The sequence below is a fragment of the Crocuta crocuta genome, unplaced genomic scaffold, assembly GCF_008692635.1.
Source record: "Crocuta crocuta isolate KB4526 unplaced genomic scaffold, BGI_CrCroc_1.0 scaffold451, whole genome shotgun sequence".
In the NCBI taxonomy this organism is placed as follows: Eukaryota; Metazoa; Chordata; class Mammalia; order Carnivora; family Hyaenidae; genus Crocuta; species Crocuta crocuta.
The window spans coordinates 1,584,496-1,598,989 of NW_027527963.1; the positions used below are offsets into that span (position 1 = coordinate 1,584,496).

Below are 14,494 nucleotides of genomic sequence, written 5' to 3' on the forward strand. Positions count from 1 at the left end.
TGGTGTCTCTTTCTCTCTCAAAAATAAATAAAAACATTAAAAATAAATAAATAAATAAGTAATGAGCATAAAGAAAGACAAGAATGAAATCAGCTCTATCAGCAATTATGCTAAATATGAAGGAATTAGATTCTTTCATTAATTGAGATTATAATACTGTATTATGAAATATAATCTAGCTACATATGATTACAAAAGATAAAACAGAAAATTAGTTAAAAATGAAGAAATTAAGAGCTCCAGAATGTTAAAAATATATATAAATATATAATAAAGACAAATTGTCTTATTTTTAATTGCTCTAAAATTCAATTGATGATTGAAAGGGAATACAGCATAAAATAAGATAGCTGAAAATAATGGCATAAAGGATGGGAAGGAGGATGTGTAGGTACAACAACTGTATCTCCTCACCTCTTTGACATCTCTTCCGTGGTCTAGCAGAAACCTCAAAGTGAGGGAGGGGGGAGATGGGCATGGAGGAGGGCACTTGTGGGGATGAGCACTGGGTGTTATATGGACACCAACTTGACAATAAACTATTTGTAAAAAAAAAAAAAAAGAAAGAAAGGAAAAAAAAAGAAACCTCAAAGTTAACATGCCTTCAGGTTGGCTCAGTTGGTTTCAGTGTCTGACTCTGGATTGTGGCCTAGGTATGATCTCGAAGTTCTTGAATTAGAGCCCCAGAGTGTGGGGCCTGCTTGGGATTCTCTTTCCCTCTCTCTCTCTCTGCCCCTCCCCCATTCTCTCCCTCTTGCTCTTTCTCTCTCTCATTCTCTCTCTCTCTCTGTCTTTGAAAAATAAATAAATAGAGACATCTGAGTGGCTCAGTCAGCTGAACATCCGACTTCGGCTCAGGTCATGGTCGCTCAGTTGGTGAGCTTGAGCCCCGCATAGGGCTGCTGTCAGTGTGGAGCCCACTTCAGGTCCTCTGTCCCCCTCTCCCTCTCCCCCTACCCAACTTGCAAGCACACACACACATACGTGCACGCTCTTTCTCTCTCCTTCTCAAAAATGAATAAACATTTATAAAACAAACAAATAAACGAACTTAAATCAACATGCCTTCAACTGAGTTCCTGATCCTACTCCTTCAAACCTGCTCCACCGACAATCCTCACCATCTCAGTTGTTGGCTGACAGTCCAACCCTTCCAATTTCTCACACTGAAATCCTTGGAATCATCTTCGATCCTTCCCTTTCTTTCACCCTTATTCCATCAGCATACTCTGTCACTGCTGTCTTCAAATACAGTACCAGCATTGCCACCATGTTGGTCTAAGCCACCATCATCTTTCACCTGGATCACTGCAGCAGGATCCTAACAAGTCTTCTAAGTTACACACTTGCCCTGTGGCCAACCATTGTCAACATGGCAATGGACCCTTGATAAACTCAAGTCAAATCATGTCAAAACCCTGCAGTGGTTCTCCATTTCACTCAAAGAAAAGTAGACATCTTTACAATGGCCTGAAAGAAAGAAATGTAGCCCTTAGTGGGCTTCTCTTCACTAACTCTCTGACCCCTAGTACTCAGCCCCTGCTCACTCCCTTCCAGCCTCATTGGCCCCCTTGTCCTGGGACACAACAAGCAAACTCCCATCTTAAGAGTCTTTGCTCTTGCTGCTGCCTAGAATGCTCTTCCCCTGGAAATATGTTTGTCCACTTTGCCATCCTGTAAGTCACTGCCCAAACCTCCCTTGCTTAGTGAAGACTAACTGGACCACCTATTTATAACAGCATCCCCACATTCACATCCACACACTCTGCCAAGTTATCAGTACCTGGCTCTACTTTTTCTTTTTTCCTTAGCACTTATCACATTTTAACATAGTATAAAATTTATCTAATATGTTCCTTGTTCAGTTTCTGTCTCTTCTCACTAAAACGCAAGCTCCATAAGAGACAGAATTTCTATTTTGTTCACTACTGTATTCATAATGGCCAGTACAGATTTTGGTGATGAAGATATATCTTGAATAACTATGTAAAGCAGACCTGAACAAATGGAAATTGTGGCATGCGGACAACATAAAATATATCTAGTCATTAAAAATAATAAATTACAGGGGTGCCTGGTGGCTCAATCAGTTAAGCATCTGACTCTTGGTTTTAGCTCAGGTCATGATCTCATGGTTCATGAGTTTGAGCCCCGCATCAGCCTCTGCACTGCACTGTCAGTGCAGAATCTGCTTGGGATTTTCTCTCTCTCCCTCTTTCTGCCGCTCCCTCACTCTCTCTCTCTCAAAATAAATAAATTAAAAAACAAAACATTAGTAAATAAATAAATACATAAACAAACATCAAAATAATAAATTACAGCCAAAGTAGATTACTTGAAGCGATTTCCATAAGATACTGTTGAATGAGAAATGCTGGATGATGAAATGAGTTTACTTTTTCTCACTTTTGTAAAATAATTTTTTTTAACTATATGAGTGGTTGTGTGTGCACTTTATCAGTACAGAGCAAAAAAAATTTTTTGCAGTGAAAAGGATATATGGAATGATCTGCATTCAGATTCTGATTAACTCACTTGTTATTAATATAACCTTCCTCAGAATCAGTCCCCTCATCTATAAAGCAAGGATAACAATGGCAGGATAACCTTGCAAGCTTGGTGTAGGACTTGAGTATGAACTGTGTGATGCATTCAATGACTATTGTCTCCATCATTCACCCTTCTGTCACTAGCAACTAGCCCACTGCCTAAAAACTTCAGGGACTCAATAAATATTTGTTGAAAAAATTAACCATACCTGTTATTATCGCACACACAAAAAACAAAATATGAAGTTTCAGAGAAAACATCCATCTAAGTGGATTATTTATATATTTTAAAATCTATAACACCAGGATATACAAAGCTTCTTTGAGTCTCTATCCTAGAGTATAAATGTGTAAACAGAAAAAAGAGATAGCACATATGGCAGGCATCAATGGTGATGACTGTCCCTCTGATTATGTTTCCAGATTAGTTATCATCAGCTACCAGGAAATATAAGCAAACATTCACTGGTAGAATTGTAGCTCTAGCATAAAGATCCATTGTTTCTTCATGAGATTCACCTTCCAAGCTGATCAACAAAACATTTTATTCCACAAAATCGCATCTCCTTATATTAACATTTATGCACAGTGATTGTTCCTCAATGCTTTTACTTACTTTTCTTTTTAAGGCACCTCTTCCCCATATGGTTTTCTAACCCTAAACAACTTGCTTTTTTTTTTTTTAGCTTATCTTANCTAACCCTATACAACTTGCTTTTTTTTTTTTTTTAGCTTATCTTATTTTCATAAGCTCAGATTTGAACTTTTTTCCAGGTATTTTTCACTGGGATTTGACTCATTAAATATCTTTACTGTAAATCCCTCAAAAAAAATCAAGGTGTTTGCCTTGGTTTGAAAGAGAGGAAGCTGGTATCATGGAAGACATGGGACCATGAGAGGCAGCTATTAGCTGAAAGACTGTGCAAAGCTTCTCTGGGCTCTAGTGTCATCATTTGCAAAATGAGAATGTGTACGTTAGATTACTTCTGAAGTTCTTCTACTTCCCATGAACATACTTTTTCCTCCTCTATATAAGGAGACCACTCATCCAGGTTTTGTTGCATGAATGTCAACTCTGAAGATCTCACCAGAATCAACACTGAAAACAAGACACAATATTCATCAATGTGATAGATCTGCAATGGGTACGTTTTGTCAGGATCAGTATGTGGGGAACAACTCACCCCAGTTAGTTATCATAAAATGTTCCATATAATCCAGGCCAAGAATTATACTTTGGAGTCCAGGTAGGATAGTAATGGCCCCACCAAAAATATTTACATCCTAATTCCCAGAATCTGTATGTTACCTTACCTGATATAAGAGACTGTGCAGATGTAATTACATTAGGGATCCTGAGATGGGGAGATTATCCTGGACTACCTGGGTCAGCCCAATCTAACCACAAGGGTCCTTATAAGAGAAGTCAGAGTCAGAGGGTCAGAGTCAGAGAAGGAAATGTGACCACAAAAGCAGAGGTTGGAATGATATGGGGCAAAGGAATGTGGGCAGCCTCCAGGAAACTGCAGAAGGCAGGGAGGTAGACAGACTCTAGAGCCTCTGGAAGGAATCACCTCAGCCCACTCATTTTAGATTTATATTCTCCAGAACCATAGATAATAAACTTGTATAGCTTTAAGCCACTGAATTTGTGATAATTTGTTACAGTGGTAACAGGAAACTTATACCCCAACACTGTCAATAAGTTTTGTCCAGAAAAGTAGTTGTGTAGGGGCGCCTGGGTGGCTCAGTCGGTTGAGCTTCTGACTTCAGCTCAAGTCATGACCTCACAGTTCGTGGGTTGGAGCCCCACATCGGGCTCTGTGCTGACTGCCAGCCCAGAGCCTGGAGCCTGCTTCGGATTCTGTGTCTCCCTCTCTCCCTGACCCTCCCCTGTTCATGCTGTCTCTCCCTCTCTCAGAAATAAATAAAACATTAAAAAAAAAAAAAAAGAAAAGTAGTTGTGTATAAAATCCTAGGGTATCTGACAAATTTTGAACTAGGAACCTGCATTTGTTCATGAGAAGGGCAAAGTATAGTGGGAACCCATCCTAGGGTTCATGGACACAGGATGACACTCAGGAGCCACTTGGCAAAAAAGCACAAGATTGAGAGGGAAGGGAACAAGGAACAGAACTCCTCAGGGGGGGTCAATACAGTTGCTGGCGTATCAACAGCTCTCGGCAATGCCATTTACTGCTTCTACTGGATTAGGGGACCAGAAATCTAGGAGAAACATAATTTTATTTCATTTATATTTAGTTATTTCCTTTTTGGCTTTTCTTTAGCTTTCCTGTTCATCTTTGTTTCTTTTTAAAAATACAAGCCCAGTTTAACTATACTATGCTTTGCAGGTTAAAGGGCTACTAGATATAAAGGAAAATAACTACATATCTGATCTGGTAAGGTTTTAGCCTCCTAGTGAAGAATGAACTGGAAAGGAGAAAACCTTTTCAAGGTCAGCATAAGGACAACTGCAAAAATTTTGACAAAAAGTAATTATCCAGTAAGTATGCCATCTGTAAACTGGGGATAATAATAAACCTGCAAGGACTGTTGTACAATAAATGAGATAGCATACACAAGTACACAGTAAACAGAAAACCCAGACTTCATACTGTGTGCTCGTGTGTGACACTTTCAAGCTGCCCACATTCTCTTCTGTGCAAGGTGGTGCTTCGATGGAAACAGTTAAACAACTACCATGGGGCATCTGGGCAGCTCAGTCAGTTAAGCATCCAACTCTTGGTTTCAGCTCCAGTCATAATCTCACAGTTCTGTGAGTTTGAGCCCTGCAATGGGCTCTACAATGACAGTGCAGATCCTGCTTGGGATTCTCTCCCTCTCTCTCTCTTCCCCTCCTCCACCCAACGCTGTCTCTGTCCCTCTCAAAATAATTAAACTTAAAAAACAAAATATAAACAATAAACAACTCCTTCGTCTGCAATATGGCCTGTCTCAAGGTCTAGCCCTCAAAGGACTGTTTGAATTTTATTCCCAACAATTCTACCCACAAACTGTTCAACTCTCTCCAAATGGATTAAGAGCATAAAATCTGCTCAGACTCACAGAAATTGGTACCACAGGTGCACCACTTAGTCTGTGTCACCCAGGCAATACTTGAGGTGTCACACCAACATATATAAAGTTAAAATGCTCAATTATAAAGACAATATTAACAATAATAACTTGACTGACACCAAGATATTCAACTCTTCCATAAAGCCTTCTGGGATTCCCCCAAGATTTTCTGATCCCTTACTGTAATGACAACAGGGTCTGTCCTTCTTCTGAACTCTGCAGTACTTCTTATCTCACACCATCCCACAACCTTATTTTGTTGTCTACCATAGCACTAGTCAGATAGTATGGTAACGATTTCCTTTGCTATCTCCCTGACCAGACTAAAAATTACTATAATTCTGCAATTCCATTGCCTAATACAGTGCCAAGCAAAATCAATCCAGATAAACAGGATGAAATTCTCTTGATAACCTTCCCTTTTTTATTTGTTTACTGCAGATCTCCCCAAACAGGAAAATAAGTTCCTTGTGGACAAAGACCTAGTCTTACTCACCTGTGTATCCCCAGAGCCTAGCATAGCGCCTACCACATAAGAACGGTTAAATGGCTGAAGTCAAAGGGAAAGAAAAACCAACTGCCTGCAATAAACCTAAAGCAAAGGAGGACTGGTAGTACTTTATTTCCTGCCTTAACCCTTTCCATAAAATCACAGAATGTGAGCGTTTGAAGGAACCTTCAAGTTTCACCCTTCCACTTTTTGGTTTCAAGCATAATGTCAACAACCACCATCCCTGATTAATCACATTAACCGTCAAGGGGGAAAATGGTCATGATATTAAAAATGTAAAGTAGTGGGGCGCCTGGGTGGCTTAGTCGGTTAAGCGTCCNGGATAACCTTGCAAGCTTGGTGTAGGACTTGAGTATGAACTGTGTGATGCATTCAATGACTATTGTCTCCATCATTCACCCTTCTGTCACTAGCAACTAGCCCACTGCCTAAAAACTTCAGGGACTCAATAAATATTTGTTGAAAAAATTAACCATACCTGTTATTATCGCACACACAAAAAACAAAATATGAAGTTTCAGAGAAAACATCCATCTAAGTGGATTATTTATATATTTTAAAATCTATAACACCAGGATATACAAAGCTTCTTTGAGTCTCTATCCTAGAGTATAAATGTGTAAACAGAAAAAAGAGATAGCACATATGGCAGGCATCAATGGTGATGACTGTCCCTCTGATTATGTTTCCAGATTAGTTATCATCAGCTACCAGGAAATATAAGCAAACATTCACTGGTAGAATTGTAGCTCTAGCATAAAGATCCATTGTTTCTTCATGAGATTCACCTTCCAAGCTGATCAACAAAACATTTTATTCCACAAAATCGCATCTCCTTATATTAACATTTATGCACAGTGATTGTTCCTCAATGCTTTTACTTACTTTTCTTTTTAAGGCACCTCTTCCCCATATGGTTTTCTAACCCTAAACAACTTGCTTTTTTTTTTTTTAGCTTATTTTATTTTCATCAGCTCAGATTTGAACTTTTTTCCAGGTATTTTTCACTGGGATTTGACTCATTAAATATCTTTACTGTAAATCCCTCAAAAAAAATCAAGGTGTTTGCCTTGGTTTGAAAGAGAGGAAGCTGGTATCATGGAAGACATGGGACCATGAGAGGCAGCTATTAGCTGAAAGACTGTGCAAAGCTTCTCTGGGCTCTAGTGTCATCATTTGCAAAATGAGAATGTGTACGTTAGATTACTTCTGAAGTTCTTCTACTTCCCATGAACATACTTTTTGCTCCTCTATATAAGGAGACCACTCATCCAGGTTTTGTTGCATGAATGTCAACTCTGAAGATCTCACCAGAATCAACACTGAAAACAAGACACAATATTCATCAATGTGATAGATCTGCAATGGGTACGTTTTGTCAGGATCAGTATGTGGGGAACAACTCACCCCAGTTAGTTATCATAAAATGTTCCATATAATCCAGGCCAAGAATTATACTTTGGAGTCCAGGTAGGATAGTAATGGCCCCACCAAAAATATTTACATCCTAATTCCCAGAATCTGTATGTTACCTTACCTGATATAAGAGACTGTGCAGATGTAATTACATTAGGGATCCTGAGATGGGGAGATTATCCTGGACTACCTGGGTCAGCCCAATCTAACCACAAGGGTCCTTATAAGAGAAGTCAGAGTCAGAGGGTCAGAGTCAGAGAAGGAAATGTGACCACAAAAGCAGAGGTTGGAATGATATGGGGCAAAGGAATGTGGGCAGCCTCCAGGAAACTGCAGAAGGCAGGGAGGTAGACAGACTCTAGAGCCTCTGGAAGGAATCACCTCAGCCCACTCATTTTAGATTTATATTCTCCAGAACCATAGATAATAAACTTGTATAGCTTTAAGCCACTGAATTTGTGATAATTTGTTACAGTGGTAACAGGAAACTTATACCCCAACACTGTCAATAAGTTTTGTCCAGAAAAGTAGTTGTGTAGGGGCGCCTGGGTGGCTCAGTCGGTTGAGCTTCTGACTTCAGCTCAAGTCATGACCTCACAGTTCGTGGGTTGGAGCCCCACATCGGGCTCTGTGCTGACTGCCAGCCCAGAGCCTGGAGCCTGCTTCGGATTCTGTGTCTCCCTCTCTCCCTGACCCTCCCCTGTTCATGCTGTCTCTCCCTCTCTCAGAAATAAATAAAACATTAAAAAAAAAAAAAAAGAAAAGTAGTTGTGTATAAAATCCTAGGGTATCTGACAAATTTTGAACTAGGAACCTGCATTTGTTCATGAGAAGGGCAAAGTATAGTGGGACCCCATCCTAGGGTTCATGGACACAGGATGACACTCAGGAGCCACTTGGCAAAAAAGCACAAGATTGAGAGGGAAGGGAACAAGGAACAGAACTCCTCAGGGGGGGTCAATACAGTTGCTGGCGTATCAACAGCTCTCGGCAATGCCATTTACTGCTTCTACTGGATTAGGGGACCAGAAATCTAGGAGAAACATAATTTTATTTCATTTATATTTAGTTATTTCCTTTTTGGCTTTTCTTTAGCTTTCCTGTTCATCTTTGTTTCTTTTTAAAAATACAAGCCCAGTTTAACTATACTATGCTTTGCAGGTTAAAGGGCTACTAGATATAAAGGAAAATAACTACATATCTGATCTGGTAAGGTTTTAGCCTCCTAGTGAAGAATGAACTGGAAAGGAGAAAACCTTTTCAAGGTCAGCATAAGGACAACTGCAAAAATTTTGACAAAAAGTAATTATCCAGTAAGTATGCCATCTGTAAACTGGGGATAATAATAAACCTGCAAGGACTGTTGTACAATAAATGAGATAGCATACACAAGTACACAGTAAACAGAAAACCCAGACTTCATACTGTGTGCTCGTGTGTGACACTTTCAAGCTGCCCACATTCTCTTCTGTGCAAGGTGGTGCTTCGATGGAAACAGTTAAACAACTACCATGGGGCATCTGGGCAGCTCAGTCAGTTAAGCATCCAACTCTTGGTTTCAGCTCCAGTCATAATCTCACAGTTCTGTGAGTTTGAGCCCTGCAATGGGCTCTACAATGACAGTGCAGATCCTGCTTGGGATTCTCTCCCTCTCTCTCTCTTCCCCTCCTCCACCCAACGCTGTCTCTGTCCCTCTCAAAATAATTAAACTTAAAAAACAAAATATAAACAATAAACAACTCCTTCGTCTGCAATATGGCCTGTCTCAAGGTCTAGCCCTCAAAGGACTGTTTGAATTTTATTCCCAACAATTCTACCCACAAACTGTTCAACTCTCTCCAAATGGATTAAGAGCATAAAATCTGCTCAGACTCACAGAAATTGGTACCACAGGTGCACCACTTAGTCTGTGTCACCCAGGCAATACTTGAGGTGTCACACCAACATATATAAAGTTAAAATGCTCAATTATAAAGACAATATTAACAATAATAACTTGACTGACACCAAGATATTCAACTCTTCCATAAAGCCTTCTGGGATTCCCCCAAGATTTTCTGATCCCTTACTGTAATGACAACAGGGTCTGTCCTTCTTCTGAACTCTGCAGTACTTCTTATCTCACACCATCCCACAACCTTATTTTGTTGTCTACCATAGCACTAGTCAGATAGTATGGTAACGATTTCCTTTGCTATCTCCCTGACCAGACTAAAAATTACTATAATTCTGCAATTCCATTGCCTAATACAGTGCCAAGCAAAATCAATCCAGATAAACAGGATGAAATTCTCTTGATAACCTTCCCTTTTTTATTTGTTTACTGCAGATCTCCCCAAACAGGAAAATAAGTTCCTTGTGGACAAAGACCTAGTCTTACTCACCTGTGTATCCCCAGAGCCTAGCATAGCGCCTACCACATAAGAACGGTTAAATGGCTGAAGTCAAAGGGAAAGAAAAACCAACTGCCTGCAATAAACCTAAAGCAAAGGAGGACTGGTAGTACTTTATTTCCTGCCTTAACCCTTTCCATAAAATCACAGAATGTGAGCGTTTGAAGGAACCTTCAAGTTTCACCCTTCCACTTTTTGGTTTCAAGCATAATGTCAACAACCACCATCCCTGATTAATCACATTAACCGTCAAGGGGGAAAATGGTCATGATATTAAAAATGTAAAGTAGTGGGGCGCCTGGGTGGCTTAGTCGGTTAAGCGTCCGACTTTCGCTTAGGTCATGATCTCGCGGTTCGTGGGTTCGAGCCCCGCGTCGGGCTCTGTGCTGACTGCCAGCTCAGAGCCTGGAGCCTATTTCAGTCTGTGACTCCCTCTCTCTCTGACCCTCCCCTGCTCACGCTGTCTCTCTCTCTCTCCTAGAAATAAATAAAAAACATTTAAAAAAAAAAAAGTAAAGTAGTGAGGTATTTGTTTGCTTAATTTTTTTGTATGTATATTTAATGTATTGCCTTTGAGTAAGTAATATTAATTTTAATCTGCATAGTACTTTATAATATAAAACTACACATCTTTGTTGAAGGATTAAACTCTGCTCATAAGATAAAACATAGTAAACGCTTAGAACAGGGTCTGACACATGGCATGCATAAGTGTCCACTTTAGGGGAGTCTGGGTGGCTCAGTCAGTTAAGGATCCAACTCTTGATTTCAGCTCCGGTCATGATCTCACAGTTCATGAGTTCAAGCCCCACATCAAGCCCCACATCAGCGGAAGCCTACTTGGGATTCTCTTTCCCTCTCTCTCCCCCTCCCCCACTGGTGGTTTTCTCTCTCTCTCTCTCTCTTTCTCTCTCAAAAAAAATTAATTAATTTAAAAAAAAAGAAATGTCCACCTTAGTCTAATCATTAGCAAATTACAATGTGTATAACTGTGAATGAACTCAGGTCTCCTTTTTCTACTCAAGGGCTTTCCAATAGTCTCATTCATTCTTTCTCCAAAAACAATTCATGGCTTACATAGAAATAGCTACCAAAGGACCTTCTCTTCATCCAATCTTTAATTTCCATAATGGCAAGAAAAGGAAAGAAACTCCTTTCCTTATCATCTTATTGTCACTATCCAGATTTTCTACAAAAAGAGAAAAAGAGAGAAAGCTTGTGAGAGAGCGCAAGCTCAGGCCTGCAAAAAAGAAATTATTGCCAAGGAAAAACCTAGTAGAGCTAAGGTGGAGCCAGGCATCACGTGATTCTATTGCAGGGAACCCACTCTGGGAAACACTGCAAAAAAGGAAGTGGACCTAAAAACTGATTAAGTGGTCCCATTGTTAAGGAAACAACAAATCAACCTGATGAATGTAGAGGGAGTGGAGTCTCTAGAAAGATCCCCCAACTTCCTACCAGTCGGGTTAGAATTGAAAATGTTTTTCTTTTTTAATTTATTTGAAATTGAATTGAAAAAGCTTGAACTGAAAATGTTTTTCTTTTTTAATTTATTTTATTTATTTTTGAGAGAGAGCACAAGCGTGGGGAGAGGGGCGCCGAGAGAGAGGGAGAGAGGTGGAGAGAGGGAGGGGGAGGGAGAGAGAGAGAGAGAGAGAGAGAGAGAGAGCGCGAGCGCAGGCTCCAGGCCCTGAGCTGTCAGCACAGAGCCCAACAGGTGGATCAAACCCACAAACCATGAGATTGTGACCTGAGCCGAAGTTGGACACTTAACCAACTGACGTCCCAGGTGCCCTGCAATTTTTAAAAAAAAAACAGAATTGTTATACAAGCATGTGTGTTATAAAAGTGTGACAAAAACTTGTAATTTCTAACATATACAGTGATATATTCCAAAATGTATTTAGAATAAAGAATATAAAAACTTTTAAGGTCTTTAAATACTGAAATTCTGTCTTCTCAGACCCTTAATCCTTGATTTATCGCCAGCAGGCCTACTAAAGGTAACTTGGAAAATATTTAAGAATCAAGAAACTATATGCAAACAGGGATGCATGGACATTCAGCTTTGGCTTTACCATTCAGCTAAAATCTGCTATTCAGCTTCAGCCTCCTCCTCAGCCTTTGGAAAGCAAAGGAACCGAAGCCTAATTCAGGGTTATTTCTGGCATCAGTGAACCTGTCCATGATTGATGACTTTATGATTGAGTATCTTGTGATCATAACTATACTACGTCACTAATAGTAGGACATCGAATTCAATGCAAACATCTGCATATTCACTTGAAATATAGATAAGCATTCTAGATGTGAACAGAATGAAAAACTTTGTGTTTTACATGTAGAAATTACAAGAGCCAGGAAAAGATAAGTATCTACTTAGTACTACAATAACAAAATAGACTAATATATGGTGATATGGGAAGCTGTTCATTCTATATCCAAAAATAATTAAATGTCCAAATAATCAAATACATGGAAAAATAAGTTGGAATTTATGAAAATATCAAAAGAAAGTACATTGTCCAGCTGTTTCTAAAACCTAAATAATAAGGAAAAATAGAGGGATTATGTAATCATTCTAATATTTGTATAAATTTCTACTATACAACTCTCAATAACAGTAAACAATATAATGTTTAAGAATTGTGTTTACTTTTGGGGCGCCTGGGTGGCTTAGTCGGTTAAGCGTCCGACTTTCGCTTAGGTCATGATCTCGCGGTTCGTGGGTTCGAGCCCCGCGTCGGGCTCTGTGCTGACTGCCAGCTCAGAGCCTGGAGCCTGTTTCGGTCTGTGACTCCCTCTCTCTCTGACCCTCCCCTGCTCACGCTGTCTCTCTTTCTCTCCTAGAAATAAATAAAAATATTTAAAAAAAAAGAATTGTGTTTACTTTTTTAGTAATTAAATTTAGACCTACTTTCAGGAAAAATCCATTTGGGAATTTTCATATCCTGTGAGAAAGGATTAAAAGCTGAATTTCAACTTCTGCTCTGAAAGAATGTGGATTTTGACATTTACCTATTTGACAAAAATATCTATTCAGTTCATCTCAAATTCAGATAAAGTGTTTACTCCTAGTTTTCTTCCAAACTTCCATTTGAAAAAGTAAATATGATGTTTGTTTCTTCCAGTTTTACCCTGGGAGACGCTTATATAGGTCGTGTTGTCAAGGAAGCCCTCTGCAGCACTGGTCTTTCTTCCCCCTTTCTGATTTATACTCAGACGAAAGGCATCCTGGTGTCTCTGGGCGTATTCTGTGAACCTCTTGCTAGCATACCTTTCCTAAACAAGCCTGCTCTTGCCCAAACCTCCATTTTTCAAAATATCTGTTCGGTGTGGGTATGTACTTGGCAGGGATAGTGGAGAGAACATGAGCTTTGGACCTAGAAGCCATGGATTTGAAGCCTCACTGTAGGAAATTTAACTGTGCATTACTTCTGTTTTTTTTCATCCCTTACATGAGGATTAATACTGTTCTCAAGGGAGTTGTGCTGATGCTGTTACTGATGTAGGTAAAGTCCCAAATAGTGGCCTTGTCACAAATTATCTGCTCAATAAACGGTGGCTCTCATTACCCTGGGCATTTTACCACGGCCTTTGTGGTTCCAGATTTTACATATCCCGTGAAAAGGCTGTAACACAAGTCTCATCAAATCCAAAGGTTTGGAATTTTCCAGTTATCTCTCCTCCTAGGCCTTTGTTTTCAACATCCAAAGTTTCCAGGCCGTTCCCCCACGCACAGTGAGTGCAACGTGCCTGCCTTCCTCATTTGCCTCTAAATTTCTGGAAGGAGAGATTCTAGTCAGCGAAAATGCAAAGGCAGAGAAAAAAGATCAGAGATAAAAAGATTATCTAGTTGTCACCTCCCAGAATCCACATCACACGTTTTGGAAGGAAGGAACGAACTTCCGAGCGTGTGAATGGGATTCCGAAGCCTGTCTGGCGCTTCGCTCCGGATGCCCCCCTCCCAAAACCTGTGCGGAGAGCGAGGCGCTTCCGACCACATTTCCTCTTCCTAAAGGAAGAAAGGCGGCGGCGGGGCTGCGTGCGCGCCTGTGAAGACACCCGCCCACGCGCGGCTCCACCGACGCAGAGACTCCGCTCACTCCCAGAACCGAGGGAGAGGGAGGCTCCATCCGGCTCACTTCCTGCAGGGGAGAGGAAAGACCTCCTGGCCGCAGGGCGGCCCGCAGCAGTGCCGCCCCCGGCCCGGCCGGCGGCGGAGGGCGGCCNGAGCCCGGGAGGCGCACAGGGCGCGGCAGGAGCGGGGGCGCGCTGGCTGCGCCGGGTCACCCACCTTTCTCACTCTGCGGGCCGTGTAGAGCCCCATCCCGTCCTGAACCCGGGAGGACTTCAGGGAGAACCTGTCCGGCACGTACATGCCCAGCATTTTCGCGGCCGCGAACGCCGCCGCCTCGCTCAGCACCAGCGCTCTGCGCCCGGGAGGAGACACATCGAAATTTGGGGTGCTCGGGTGGAGGGGAGAGGCTGGCGGGGAAGGAGGAAAGGGAGTTTTCCTCCCAGAATCCCCCCCTCCCCGCCGA

General features: G+C 41.0%; 1 protein-coding gene across 1 annotated transcript in view; it reads right to left on the minus strand.

Annotated features, from left to right (window-relative positions):
• PRDM5 (PR/SET domain 5) overlaps positions 1–14,455 on the minus strand; it is a 205,539-nt gene extending 191,084 nt beyond the window's left edge. The window contains 1 exon segment of the mRNA XM_077752777.1: positions 14,248–14,455. Within this exon segment, the coding sequence (XP_077608903.1) occupies positions 14,248–14,340 (93 nt within the window). The 5' untranslated portion in view covers positions 14,341–14,455.
• Positions 14,456–14,494: the final 39 nt, after the last annotated feature.